The sequence below is a fragment of the Struthio camelus genome, chromosome 4, assembly GCF_040807025.1.
Source record: "Struthio camelus isolate bStrCam1 chromosome 4, bStrCam1.hap1, whole genome shotgun sequence".
Lineage (NCBI taxonomy): Eukaryota > Metazoa > Chordata > Aves > Struthioniformes > Struthionidae > Struthio > Struthio camelus.
The window spans coordinates 41,164,832-41,177,993 of NC_090945.1; the positions used below are offsets into that span (position 1 = coordinate 41,164,832).

The window sequence follows — 13,162 nt, forward strand, 5'->3', positions numbered from 1 at the left end:
CACACCATACTCTACTTATTTGGAGTAGCAGTACAGGATGTAACTTTGCTGTTGTATGACCTTTAAGCTCAAACACTTTTTTTTAAACTGACAAATAGTATGATGAGTTATGTAATATTTTCTATTGATCTGATCTGTTTGTTTTAGCACACAGCACACCTGTTGATATGCCAAGCAGAGGACAAAATGAGGACAGAGACAGCGGCATTGCCCGGTCAGGTATCTGCTGCCTTATTTGCCTACTTCTGTAATTGTTACACTTCTTTAGCCAAGAGATTCACTTTGAAATTTTAGGTTCCTTATGACCTATCTATCTAAACTTTTCTGGATCTGCTAAGCAATTTTCCTTCTTTTTTTTTTTCTCCTCCTCAAACTCTATATGAAGGAATAGTTTTAATGATATTCTTTGTTTACGGCCATGATTCTCTGGAGGTTTACTAATTTGTAAGCTGGAGAAAAATTGGCTGGAGCCTTCACTAAAGCGAGAGAAGAGCAGAGGTTTTTGCACTCAGCAGGAAGAGGAGGCCAGCTGTCTGCCTATTGTGATGGGAGGGTAACACCTCTTAGGACAGAATGCTTTTGATGAGAGTGAGAAGACTTAGTATGTTCTTGTAGGGAAGACTTCATAAGAAGAAAAAATCTTAAGGCAGCAAGGAATGCTTAAAATGATTATCGTCTCTCAACAAAAGAGAGAGTTATGTGAAAACTTACTTTACTAACTGTTTAGAAAGGTCAGCAAGCTAGACCAATATTCAGAGGAACTTGTCCTAAGTTAGAGTATAAAGGAAAACGTTGAACCAGCACTCAATGTAATTCAATATATGTTGTGATTTTTGCTTTCTTGATAGCATCTCTGAGCAGTCTTCTGGTCACTCCTTTTCCATCTCCAAGCTCTTCATCATCATCTTCTAGCAGCTATCAACGTCGCTGGCTCCGAAGTCAGACAACCAGTTTAGAGAATGGAATTATTCCAAGGTGGTGAGTGCAGCAGCTTTCTGTTTACAACAGCTATTTGGCAGCAATAGCAAAATAGAGCTTAAGCATCTTTTCTTTAACAGGACAAATCCTGTTATTAAAAAGTACTCTCACTTCAGTCTGACTTCTGTGCATGTTGCGTAAGATTGCCAATATGAAGAAAGATCACGTTTTGGCTGAATATAAGCTACAAGGCTGGATCTGAAATACAGTTGTTTTTATTGAAGGTATAGGCTGTGTGTCAAAAGACCCCATTCTGAAAAGCAAGTCAAACCATTTATGAAAAAGCAGAGTAGCCTGTTGAGATGAAAGAGATTGTAACAGCACTGCTGCCGTAATTATTACATTATACTATGATGAAGTCTGACTAGTGAACAGCTACTGACGTTTTGGAGCAACAGCCCATGACGACTCTCTTGGCTGGTACAGGCTGTTCCTGAAGTGACTTCTGCCAAAACAGGAAGGAAAAAAGAGCTGTGATCAAAAAGCTTGGCTTCTGTTTTGGAATTTTATTAGCTTTTGTAGCTCAGTGGCATAACAAAGCATGGAATGCAACAGACCTTTCACAGGTAATAAGCAAATTCCTCCCTCATCAGTGACAAAATAGCAAATGAATCTTGATTATCTTCTCATATGTACTCATCCACCTGCACCCAGAGACTGCATGGAATTAGTGAAGGGCTACAAAAAACTCCTGCTGTGTGTACTTTCTCCTTCTTCGCTGTCTTCAGATAAGCTTAAAAGCGGCTAATGAAAACTAATCATTTAAAAAAAAAAAATACTCCCTTTGGAAAAGGCCAATTGCAAATATGTTTTAATTATGCCATCATTTACTTTCCCTAGTGGCATCACTTGAACCTTTTTCCAGAAAATTCTCACAGAATCATTTTTAACATGAGGAATCATGCAACGGTTCCAATGTAGCAATGCTGTTTTCTAAATCACGCTTGCAGGCAAGAATGAGCTAGCAAACATTTTATGTTCAGTAGATAGAAGTACTTTTTAGCCAAGTTTCCTAAGGGAATAAGGCTATTAGAGCAGTGCATGCCAGATGGGTTAAAATGTTGAGAGGGAAATAAGGCAATTTCAGCCCAGCGTAGGAAGTAGCCAAAGTTTCACAGATAAAGTACCTGAAAGTGTTATGGAAAAAAGTAAAATAGCCTTATTAAGCTTCTTATTCACTGAAGAGAATAATTTGTTCCGTGTTGGAGAATCCATACTGGGAAAAGATCTTGGAAAGCGGACATTATTAATTCTAATGTCTGGAACTGCCTTTGGTCTGGGGTTCTTTCTAAGCCAAAGAGACTCTTCAGGTATTTGTTTTCTGATCACGTGCTAGTGAAACAGTGAGTTCCTGGCTGAATACTTCAGTGACAGCAGAGTTTACACTTCAATTTGTACAGCCAAGCTTGTACAGCTTCTAACTGATGTTTTAGGCCCACTAGCCCAAAGGAAATGGAGCATCTAGCTAGAGCTCCAGGTAGTCAATTGGCGGACAAGCTAGATAAGCAGCTCTGAAAAGGCTTCTCTCGCAGTCATACCTCAGTTCTTCAATATCCATTCCTGGGAAGCAGTACAAAAACTTGGTTTGTGATGTTTCTTAGATGCTGACTGACTGTGTTTTCCCAGCTTCCTTGGGAATTTCTGTCTCTGCATGTAAGTTCCTGCAGTTCAACTGGGGTTATGTTTTTGTCTTGAACGATGTTTTCCCACAAGCCGTTTCTGCTGGTTTTTTGTTGTTTGTTTTTTTTCCTGTATTCCTGGACTTATATCTCTGTGATGAGAAATTTTTGTGTATATATAACTTTATCAAACCGATTATACTGTAAACTACGTATTCTTAGAATGAAAGCTTAGCATTCAGGCTTTCCTCTTGTTAGTTGCTTCACAGTGGTCTGTAAATGCCTCAGGCTCCATTTCAAGATAATTCTGATCTCGAAAGCCTTAAAAATCTTAAATCTACCACTTACTCCTATTGCAGTTTTAACTTACAAGGAAAGTCAAAAAACAAGCTATTTCCACTTGAGCTGCTCCTCTAAACGTGTTTGGTTGTATGTGGCTTTTTTTCCTGCCTATTCTCTCCCTCTTTCCCTCACAGTTTCTCAATACGGATTAAACACCGTTATTCAGTTAGAATTTTCCTTCTGAAAGAAATTCTGACCATGCTGTTTTAATCATTAATATATATTATTTTTCTACTTAATATATTTTTCACAGTGAAATTGATTCAGAAACTTGGAACAAGAGAAAGTAATAGCTCTGCAAATCCAGAATCTTCAGTACTTAAATCTGCAGTGCAAGTATTTGTGGAGGAATGGGTGGGGTGGACTGCCACTCTTTTGTTTAATCACAGAAAATTTTAGGTTGGTAGAAACCAGTGGAGGTCTTTTAACTCAGTCACCTGCTCAAAGCAGGACTGACCTGGAAGTTAGATCAGGTTGTTCAGGAACTTGTCTTATTGAATTTTAAAAATCTCCAAGGATGGGGGTTCCACAGCCTCTCTGAGAAGCCTGTTCCATTGTCTAAACTTTTTCTGTGATTTTATTTTTTATATATAACCAGAAATTTCTGTGCTGCATCTTGTTTACAGCCAAAGGATGCGAGTCAATGTTCGCCCACCCACTGCATAGTAGAAGATTGCTGAACAAACCCAGCACTTTCAGACTTTTCTTGTATGTCATGTGCTCCAGGCTCCTTAACACTTTGGTCCTTCACTGGATTTGCCCGAGTTTGTGGACTGGACGCAGTTCTGGTGTTGCCTTCTAAGTGCCAAACAGAGAATATTGACTTATGTTGCCTTGTTGGCTAGGCTCTTGCTAATACAGCTCAATAGGCAATTAATCTTTATTGCTTCCCAGGTACAGTGCTGACTAATGTTCATTTTGCTGCCTGCCAGCACTCCCAGGGCCTTGCCTGTAGGATGCTACCTGAACAGTCAGCCCCCAAGCCATATAGTTGTATGAGGATGTTCTGTCCCAGGTGCAGGGCTTCTGCCTTGCATGACAATTTGTTGTTGAACTTAACTGTTCCTTGTTAAGATCCTTCAGAATGGTAGACATGCCCTCCAGTGTATTGACCGTTTCCCACCCTACCACCCCAAATTTTGGCATAATCTGCAAACTTACTTAGGGTGTGTTCTGATCCATAGTCCAGGTTGATGATGACAATATTAAGCAGTATTAATCCCCTTGTGTGATATTGAACGCTGGCACCACTGTTGAGAGAAATGTGGCAGAACTATCTAGTGAGCTGGGGAAGCTGTTGTTTCCCCAACAGCTTGGGGAAACATTATAGATGGCTGTAAAATGGCCACTTTTTAATTTTTTAGCAGGAAGCAAAGCTTTTTAAGGTATAGCAAATTTTGAGCTAGGCCTACATGTATTTGTAGGCATTAAACTGTGTTTTCACAGTAATTACTAAGTGGTGATGTTTTGTCTTCGGTTAAAATAGAAACTTATATTTCATGCTTTTAATGGTTGTTTTACAGTAGGCATCTTAAGATGCTGGACAGGTAGTGTGTTTTCCAACTTATCTCATGAGCAGTATGAGAGATTATATAGATTTAAGAACATTGTGGGCATACTGTTGAGGAGCTGGGCAGGAACTTGAGAGCTGGATTCAGTTCCCAGCTCTGTCAGTTTCCCTATAACCTTTTTTTGCACATTACTATCTGTTGTGCTTCTGTTTTGTTTTTATAAATGCAAATACATCCAGAAGGAGGGATTTTGTTGTTCTGTTCTAGAAGAAAGCTTTCACTGCGTCTTAACTGCTAGCCCCTCTGGGGTAGCCTTTCTCCAATCCATTTTAGTAACCACAGGTCTTGTCCATCAAATTGCTGGATATTTGCTGTGAACAGAGACAGGTGACAGCAAATTTTTGTGCAGATAGGTAAGGCAGACTTAAGCATGAGTTCCCTTTAACTATGTGTAGAGATGGATAGAAGATAAATTGGCTTTAATACATGTAAAGCTGTCCTAACAGATCTTTTTTACAGGTCCACTGAAGAAATGTTTAGTATGGTTGATGAAAACTGCGGCTCCAATCCTGCAATGGTTCGGAGGAAAAAAATTGCAATCAGCATAATCTTCTCTCTACCTGAAAAAGAAGAAGCACAGAGACACTTCCAGGACTTCTTTTTCTCTCACTTCCCTCTTTTTGAATCCCACATGAACAAGCTAAAGTATGCAATAGAAAAGGTATGGAACAATAATTTGGCTTAACGTGGGAAAAATAAGTGCCAGACTAGAACAAAGTATTCTGGAATCTAATAGATGAAGTCTGGGAAGGAGTGGGAGAAAGCTGTGTGGTTCCAAGCTTTCCTCCCTCCTTACTATGGAGAGTTGTATGTTGCAGGTGGTTTTTCTTTCCTTTTCCTTTTATTCCACTGAGGTGGTCTTGACTCCCTGGAACCTCGAAATGATTGTATTCTACCCTTTCATGCAGTCACTAAAAGAGAGATAAGACGTGTTTGGTGCTGTCTTCCCCTTCCTCTCTCCAAAATGTTCTCCTCTTTTCCCATGTCTAGTTTTAGGGATTGGTCTTTCATGGTGTGATAGAGGGAGGTTGGCAGCTGTTGCTGTCCTGAGTGGCTGTGTAGCACTGGGGTTATTAATTATCTTGAAACGTTAATGAAGCTTAACAAATGAAGAATATGAATCCTTTAAGAAGCTGTTTTCTGTATTTAACTCTTAATCAAGGCCATGATCTGCTGCAGAAGAATAGCGGAATCTAGCCAAAGAGTGCAGGTTTATATCAGCCGTGTCATGGATGCCCTGGGAGAATTCAGGTGAGTTGATGGGGGCTCTCAGAAAGAGAGCTGTTCTCATGCTCCTCTAAAGTTGCTTACCACTTCCAATTATAAGCAACTGAATGCAGATTTTTGTAATTTAGCCAGTCTTGAAGTTAGCATGACTGAATTTCCTGTGCTGGGCATTGGGTAAATGTTTTTGAAAAACTTCATCCCAACTGTCTCAGCCATTTTGAGAACAAGAGTAAAAGTAGTACTTTTAGAGATCCGCAATCCAAGAAGGACAGCCCAGGAAAGAGACGAGAAGCATTTATGGGGTGGAAGTTCTGTAGTGTCCAGAATGTGAATAGAATGGTTTCTTTTTCCCCTTCATAATGATTTGTAATTCTCTGCATACAAGTACAGAGGGGAATGCAAGAAAGGGAAGAAGAATATGCAGTTCATGTGAAGAGACTTTAAGGAGCTGTTGTAATAATAGATTCATGAATCAGAAGTTATTGGTACACTGAATTAAACAGGCTAGCATTCTAGCATTCTGGCACTCTAGGAATTAGTGTGTCTGGGAAAACTTTTCCAATTTGGTCGCAGTCTCCTAGCTCTTACCAAAAAAAAAAACAAAAAAAAAACCAGTAGATGATAGAAGAGGAAACGGGCTACTTGTGTTTGCAACTTTGAAATGCTGCATGTTAACGCTTGTTTGGGGGTTTCTTGTTCTGAGCAGAATTACCATCTGGAACCTGTATTCTGTTCCAAGGATTGCAGAGCCTGTGTGGCTTAATATGATGTCCAACACCCTGGAAAAGAGCCAGTTATGTCAGCGTTTTCTTAAAGAATTTACATTTTTGATAGAACAGATCAACAAAAACCAGTAAGCTTTTTTCCCCATATTCCCTAAAAGCTTGTGTGCTTCCCAGTGCACGTGATATGTTCAAGCATTTAATGGGATATTCTTTTGCTATTATTAAGTTGGTCATATTCTTTTTTTTTTTCTAGGTTCTTTGCTGCTTTGTTAACTGCGGTGCTGACTTATCATCTGGCTTGGGTCCCAACAGTAATGCCAGTTGACCATCCTCCTATAAAGGCCTTCTCTGAGAAACGCACATCACAGTCTGTGAACATGCTGGCAAAATCTCATCCATATAACCCTCTCTGGGCACAGCTTGGTTAGTAGCAAATTGAAAACTTCAAGACTTCTCTAGACTAACCCCTTCCTGCATGCACTCCTCTTATCCAAGAGCTACTTGGAAGTGTACTTGGAGTTGGATGTTGTTTCTCAAGCTAGCTATGAACTAGTACAGCTTAGCTTTATAGTCACATCTCTTCTAGCACTGGCTTGAGGTCTTTAATGACTGCTAGTGGAACTCTAGAAAAGATTTGCTGATCAGTCTAACTGTAAGTTGGGCAGAGCCCATGAACAGATGTCATGAGTCTGGGTAAGGAGAATATCTAGAGGCCTGTCAGCCTAGCCTGGTGCTCTCCTCTGCTTCCTTGGTCCCTTCTCCTCTTCCTCCTTTATACTTCCTGGTTAAAATAACTTAGTATAGAAATCTTAAGAGGGTGCAAGTGTTCCAAATGGCCTGAGCAGTCTGGGGGAAATGAGAGGGAATAGAGTAGGTGGAAGGAAGTGTTCTGGGCCTTGGAGGCCCTTTCTAGTCTTGCCCTGGCTACTTCCTTTTGCCTCTTTCTCACAGAGCTAGGATGGACACCAAGACAACAGAATAGAAAACGGGTAGCTGGCAGTACCTCCACTCATTCAGTTACTTGAGTGGGCTTGGGCCAAGATTTACTTTCTACTCCCAGCTCCTCAGGCTGTTTTCTAACAAATAGTATATAGCTTATGAATTTTTTTGATACAGGGAACTAAACAACTGCTGTCAAATTAGTAGATGAGTGAGAGCTGAGAGAATAACACTGCCAGTGGTAAATCCTTGAAAATTCCTCCTCCTCTTTGCAGCAGCTGTGAGTTTGGTATCAGCTCAGCCTTAACATTACATCATATACTATATTGCCTGTAAAATAACACACCTGCATACTGTAGCAAAGCTCTAAAGCAGTAACCTGACTTTTACACTGTGCTACTGGCCATGTTTCCATCTTATTGTCTAGCTTAGTTCCATTCGTTCTTCTTAGTAGCCTTTATGGCACTATGAGTTGCCACCTTGGCCATATAGTTGTAGTAAAAGATGCATTTCCTGTTTTCAGATGAATTTTAAACGTGATGCAAGGAGTAATGGATTAGATTTGGCCGGGGGGGTGGGGGGGGAACACGAAAATGGAAGCTGACTCAGGGTATTGAGGATGGAGCCAGGCCTGTGATTGTAACAGCCAGCTGCAACAGAGGTGTAAGATGGGCAGTAGCTCTTGTGGTCTCTTCCAGGAGCCACTGCCAGTGATTGGTCAAGAATCTGTCTCCCTTCTCACCTTCCCAGGCTTTATGTTGCTACCAGCACCACCTTAGCCAAATTCTGAGTACTGGAGCTCAAAATGCTTCTTGTTTCTGCTTTGTTCTTGTAAAGCCCAAAAGCCAGTATCAGGTGGTTGCAGTAACTGATGGTGCATAGTAAGATGTTGCCCTCTGCTGGTTTCCTTCTTAAAAAACAAAACAAAAAAAAGCTTGGTGCTTTTAAAATGAAAATTACTTTTTATTAAGGTAAACATTTTGGAGTGTCAGTCGATCTACCTTCTGAGATATGATCTTATTGCATATTATGCATCAATTACAAATACGTGTTAATAGGAGTTTAGGTAATGCTGCAGGTAAGACATAATACTCTCTCTGTTTAAGCTTGGCTTCAATCTGATATGCTTAGTTGTAGGCATTAGTATGTTTTGAAGACCACAATTTTGACTCTTCTTCCTGTCTCAGTAGGAATGTTTTTAATATAGAAGTCATTTGTGCAAGTGAACATGAATCCTGAATGTGATTTCCATAGCAACAGCGCCCAACTTAAAAGTAAAAAGACTTCTTCCCCTTTTCTTTCCAGATTGGCCCACTAGGCATTGGGATAAATAGAATTCCTTCTAATTCTTACATAACAAACAAGAGAGGTCAGACCTGTCTAGCAGACAGTTTAGAAAAATGTATGGTCTTGCTGCCTAGGATTAGGTCTCTGCAAACCTCACATAATTTAAAAATCAGATGATTAGTCTGGGGCCTCTTTTCACGTACTGGGGATGGCATGTTAGGCTATGGGGCTGGTGGCAAGGGTACTGAAGGAAGACAGCATACTGATGCCACCATGCAGCCGCATCTGCAGTGGATCACTGGCATAGTGGACATGCCTCTACAGACAGCAGGTCGTGGTAGGGGAGGCAGTGAAAGGAGTGGAATTACTGTCTTGCTGATCCTTGCTCTGCAGGAAGGGAGCCAGGAACCTTATTCCTTCTGTGCCCTGCAGGGCTCAGAGGATGCTGGGCATAAATTTTACCTTTTGTGGTTTCAGCATCCTCGTGTTGAAAGCAGAGTTCCCCTTGCTCCTGGTAGGGACTTTCCTGAAGCTCTCGTTACAGTTCTATTTAGTGTTAGTAGAACTTGAGGTCTGGACAAAATCCTGGTGGCAGACTTGGTCCAGAACACTTGAGAAACCCTGGGCAAGGACTTAACATCCAGAAAATCTGTATGGTAGATCAGCGTGTAGCCAGAGAAACCTGTTTGCAAGGTGAATATTTGTGCTGGTTGAAGAAAATGTAGCTTTTAGTGGCTGCCTCCCATCTACTCGTGATGTCAGCTGCAGTTTGGTCAGCCAAAGCCCTTCAGTGAGTGCTCTGTAATGGGTGTCAGGTGACGTCAGTTGCAGTAACTCAACCTGGTAATAAATGTTTCTTGAGTTTAACCCAGCTTTATCTGAAATGGAGCATCTAAGCATTTCTTTATTGGACGTTTGAGTTAACTTCTCCAGAATTCTAGTGCAGAAACCCTTCAGTTGATAGATTGTGATGGGCAACTGGAATGTAGTTACCTGTGCCATCAACACAGCTGTTAAGAGTATATATGAGCTTGGCTCTGTTTAAAAAGCTCTTCTCCAGCATAAGAGCTAGCAAATAAACAGTTCTAAGGGGACTCCGATTATGCTCTAGTATCTATCTTCTATATTAAAACACAACTGTAATAGGTAAGTGCATGTACTTTCTAGTATCCCCCCTCCCCCAACATGCGCACACGCAAAACGCTGAACAAAGCTCACTTTTGTGAGATTGCCTCCAGGTACATAGAGATGTGGGTGCCTTGGCCCAAAAAGTACTATTATATAACTCTGTTTTAGAACCTTATTTATTAAACTGATATTAGACCCTTTTTTTTTTTTTTTTGGTTTTTGGATATCTTAGCACTGAAATACATCTTTTAGCTTTTATCTGAATGACAATTTGTGTTTAGCAAAAGGAGAAGAAAAAGTGACCCCAATAAACCAGAATAATTTTGATGTGAAAGAAAATGAGTAGGAAAAACAGAAAACAATACAGTTGATTTTAGAGTTTAGCTAGATCTATGTTCCTCTTCACCCCATGTTGTGTCATTTTCCAAATGATAATATCTTTTAGCCATTTTGTAAAATAAAACCTGCAGTTGTTTTGAAGGGAAAGGAACTGAACAGTAGAAGCCAAACCCTCATAAAAATACCAAAACCCTTACGAATACAAGCCAGGAAGAAGAAATGTCAGGGTCTGTCTTTTGTTGTCGTTTTAAATTTTTATGAATTTACTATGAAATAAAATAACTGTCTCATTTGTGTGAGTAGTAAATGCTGCTTAAAAATGTGCTGAATTCAAATGGTATAGCTTATATGACAACCATGTAATAGGTTGTGATTAAGAGCATGTGAAATTCTTGTTTTCTTTGTAGGTGACCTTTACGGTGCCATAGGCTCTCCAGTTAGGTTGACTCGGACTGTTATTGTCGGAAAACGTAAGGAGTTGGTGCAGCGCTTGCTCTATGTTCTAACTTACTTCATTCGGTGCTCTGAGCTGCAGGAAAATCAACTGACATGGAGTGAAAAGGTTGGGGAAGGAGAGCAAGTGCTAAATGGAAGCACGATCACAACCACACTAGAAAAGGGAGAGGTAGAAGAATCTGACTATGTGATTGTCACTGTTAAAAATGAACCTGCTCTTGTGCCTCCAATCCTACCTCCAAAGAATGATGGAAGTAAGAGGAGTACAACTGCTGAGTGGGTTCATAATTCAGAAAGTACTCATGCTGTGCAAGCCTCCTCAAAAGAAAAGAATGAAGCAACAGGAAAGGCTAGTCAGAACTCTGAAGCCTCTGTTGACTGTCTAACTAACTCTTTCCATAAAGGAGCAGCTGATGGTAGGAGGAGGACTGTTGCTGATACTGGAGTCATATCCTACCACTTTGAAGAACAATCTGAATTGGAGGATTTAATGGATCTAAAAAAGAACCAGACTGAAAGCAAAGTGGAAAAGCAGCTGCCTAGTAGGTCATCTGCCTTACCTTGTCCTGAAAGGTCTGGCCACAGGAGTTCACACTTAGAAAAGGTCACCTTTCAGATTGGAAGTTCTGCGTCACCAGAGTCGGACTTAGAAGCTCGTAGAAGAGAAATGGAAGAGAATCTGAAGGCATTCAGAAAAAATCCAGAGGTGATGCATTGTGCCTCAAGCTCCACAAGTCTTAATGTAGACACTTCCCAGAATCAACAAGAAAGTTGTGTGGCTGCTTTTATACCCTGCAGTAAACGTAGTTATGCACAGGTTCCATCTTGTGAGGGGAAGAAGAGTGTACTTAATGACCAACATGTGGAAAGTAAAGGAATAGAAATGAATTTAGCAAACAGATCTAGTAAACCAGTTCTGCCCACTGATAATATAATAGCTATAAAAATGCCAAACGTGGAAGAATCTAGAACTTTATGCTCTGACAATCTGGAGAGCTGTTCACCTGACTCTGCACAAGTAGCTCCTGCTGTCAAGCAGGATTCTCCTCAAGTAGGTGCTAAAGATGTCCCCTATGGGGATGCTGGAAGGAAAGTCCCATTCAGAGTTGAAGGGGACATTCCAAGGAATGAGAGTTCAGACAGTGCTCTTGGAGCCAGTGATGAGGAAGGTGATTGTTGTATCTCTGAACTGCTTCATGATAACGTCAGCAAAAGACTCGAGGAGTTTGCAGAAGTGGAACTTCCTTTACCGAGGTAAGGAAATTCCAGTGACTTTAGAAATAAAGGGAATGAGAAGTGGTTGCTTCCTTAGAGATTTTCAGGATTTCAAGTCAGAAATTCTAGAATCTTGATTAAACTCTTTGCTAACAAATCCCTAACAGCTGGCAATGTAGTTAGGATTCTTGTTAACAATCTTGGCAGAAAGAAAGCCAAGATTAAGTAGCTTGAGGTGTTGAAGTTTTGTAACAAAGTTGTTGTTCAAATGTTTAATGAAAAGATACCACATTTGTTTAATATGCAACTGCCTGAAACATTTAATCTAGACAGAGTTCTATTTAAGGACAAACAAAACTCTAGCTTTTGTCAAACTGATGCCTGTTAAAGTCAAATTTCAAAAAAGCAGGAGCATCTTATTTAAAAACTAAGCTTTGTAGATGCACAAGTATCTTGCTGGTGCCTAAGGTAGGGAGCTATGAGTTTGCTTCTTAGTCTGAGTCTGAGAACACTCAAACTCAGTGAACCTGTTAGGTGCAGAATGAGGAGCTCGTTTACACCACAAGCTCTAATACATGTAAACTTGCTTTGTCTTAAATCTGAAAGAGTCAATACAGTGTTAAATTTTAGTTTTTAAAATTATCGTTTCAGAGAGCACCAATAACTGGTTCACTGTATTTAGAGTACAATTACTGATGAATACCTGCAGTAGAAGCAGGAGTGATAAATCAAATGTTCTCTTTCATGTCAAAATCTGAATGCAATCTGTCGAGCAAGGATCTTACCTGTGTTGTATTTCTATATTTCAGGTCAAACACAATCAGCAGTCAGTGCATGAAAAATTTTGGAAGATCACTTCTAGGTGGTTACTGTCATACGTATATGCCTGATTTAGTGCTACATGGAATAAATAACGATGAAAAACTCAAACAATGTCTACTAGCAGACCTACTTCATTCAATGCATGTGAGTTAAAATACTGTTGTGAATAGGAGGTGTGACATTACTGAGAATCTACAGAAGCATAGTAGCTGATGCTTTGAATAGAACCTATCATTCCATTCTACTAACCTGTTCTTAAAAGCAGCTCTTGATGTGTCTTGTTTCTTGGAAGAGATTACCCCTCAATTCATTGTGAGAGAAGCCTATTCAGACAAGAATCACTTACTCTTTCATTTATACCCTCTTAAGTCTTCTCTTTGAAAGAAAAACACAAAGATTTTCTGCTAGCAACTTCAAGTTACAAACAAGGAAAAAACCCTCTGAAATCACTTTTCAATCACAATACCAGATAATTATCAGTATTTCATAGAAATGAAATACCTGTTGGAAGCAT

At 40.1% G+C, this 13,162-nt stretch overlaps 1 protein-coding gene across 4 annotated transcripts in view; it reads left to right on the plus strand.

The window, feature by feature from the left end:
* FNIP2 (folliculin interacting protein 2) overlaps nt 1-13,162 on the plus strand; it is a 53,196-nt gene that overhangs the window by 29,996 nt on the left and 10,038 nt on the right. For all 4 annotated transcript variants that reach the window (XM_068942400.1, XM_068942401.1, XM_009677150.2 and 1 more), the window contains 8 exons: nt 148-219; nt 849-978; nt 4,970-5,171; nt 5,673-5,761; nt 6,444-6,590; nt 6,716-6,885; nt 10,563-11,865; nt 12,636-12,792. In XM_068942400.1, coding sequence (XP_068798501.1) covers nt 148-219; nt 849-978; nt 4,970-5,171; nt 5,673-5,761; nt 6,444-6,590; nt 6,716-6,885; nt 10,563-11,865; nt 12,636-12,792 — 2,270 coding nt within the window. The remainder of the gene's footprint in view (nt 1-147; nt 220-848; nt 979-4,969; nt 5,172-5,672; nt 5,762-6,443; nt 6,591-6,715; nt 6,886-10,562; nt 11,866-12,635; nt 12,793-13,162) is intronic.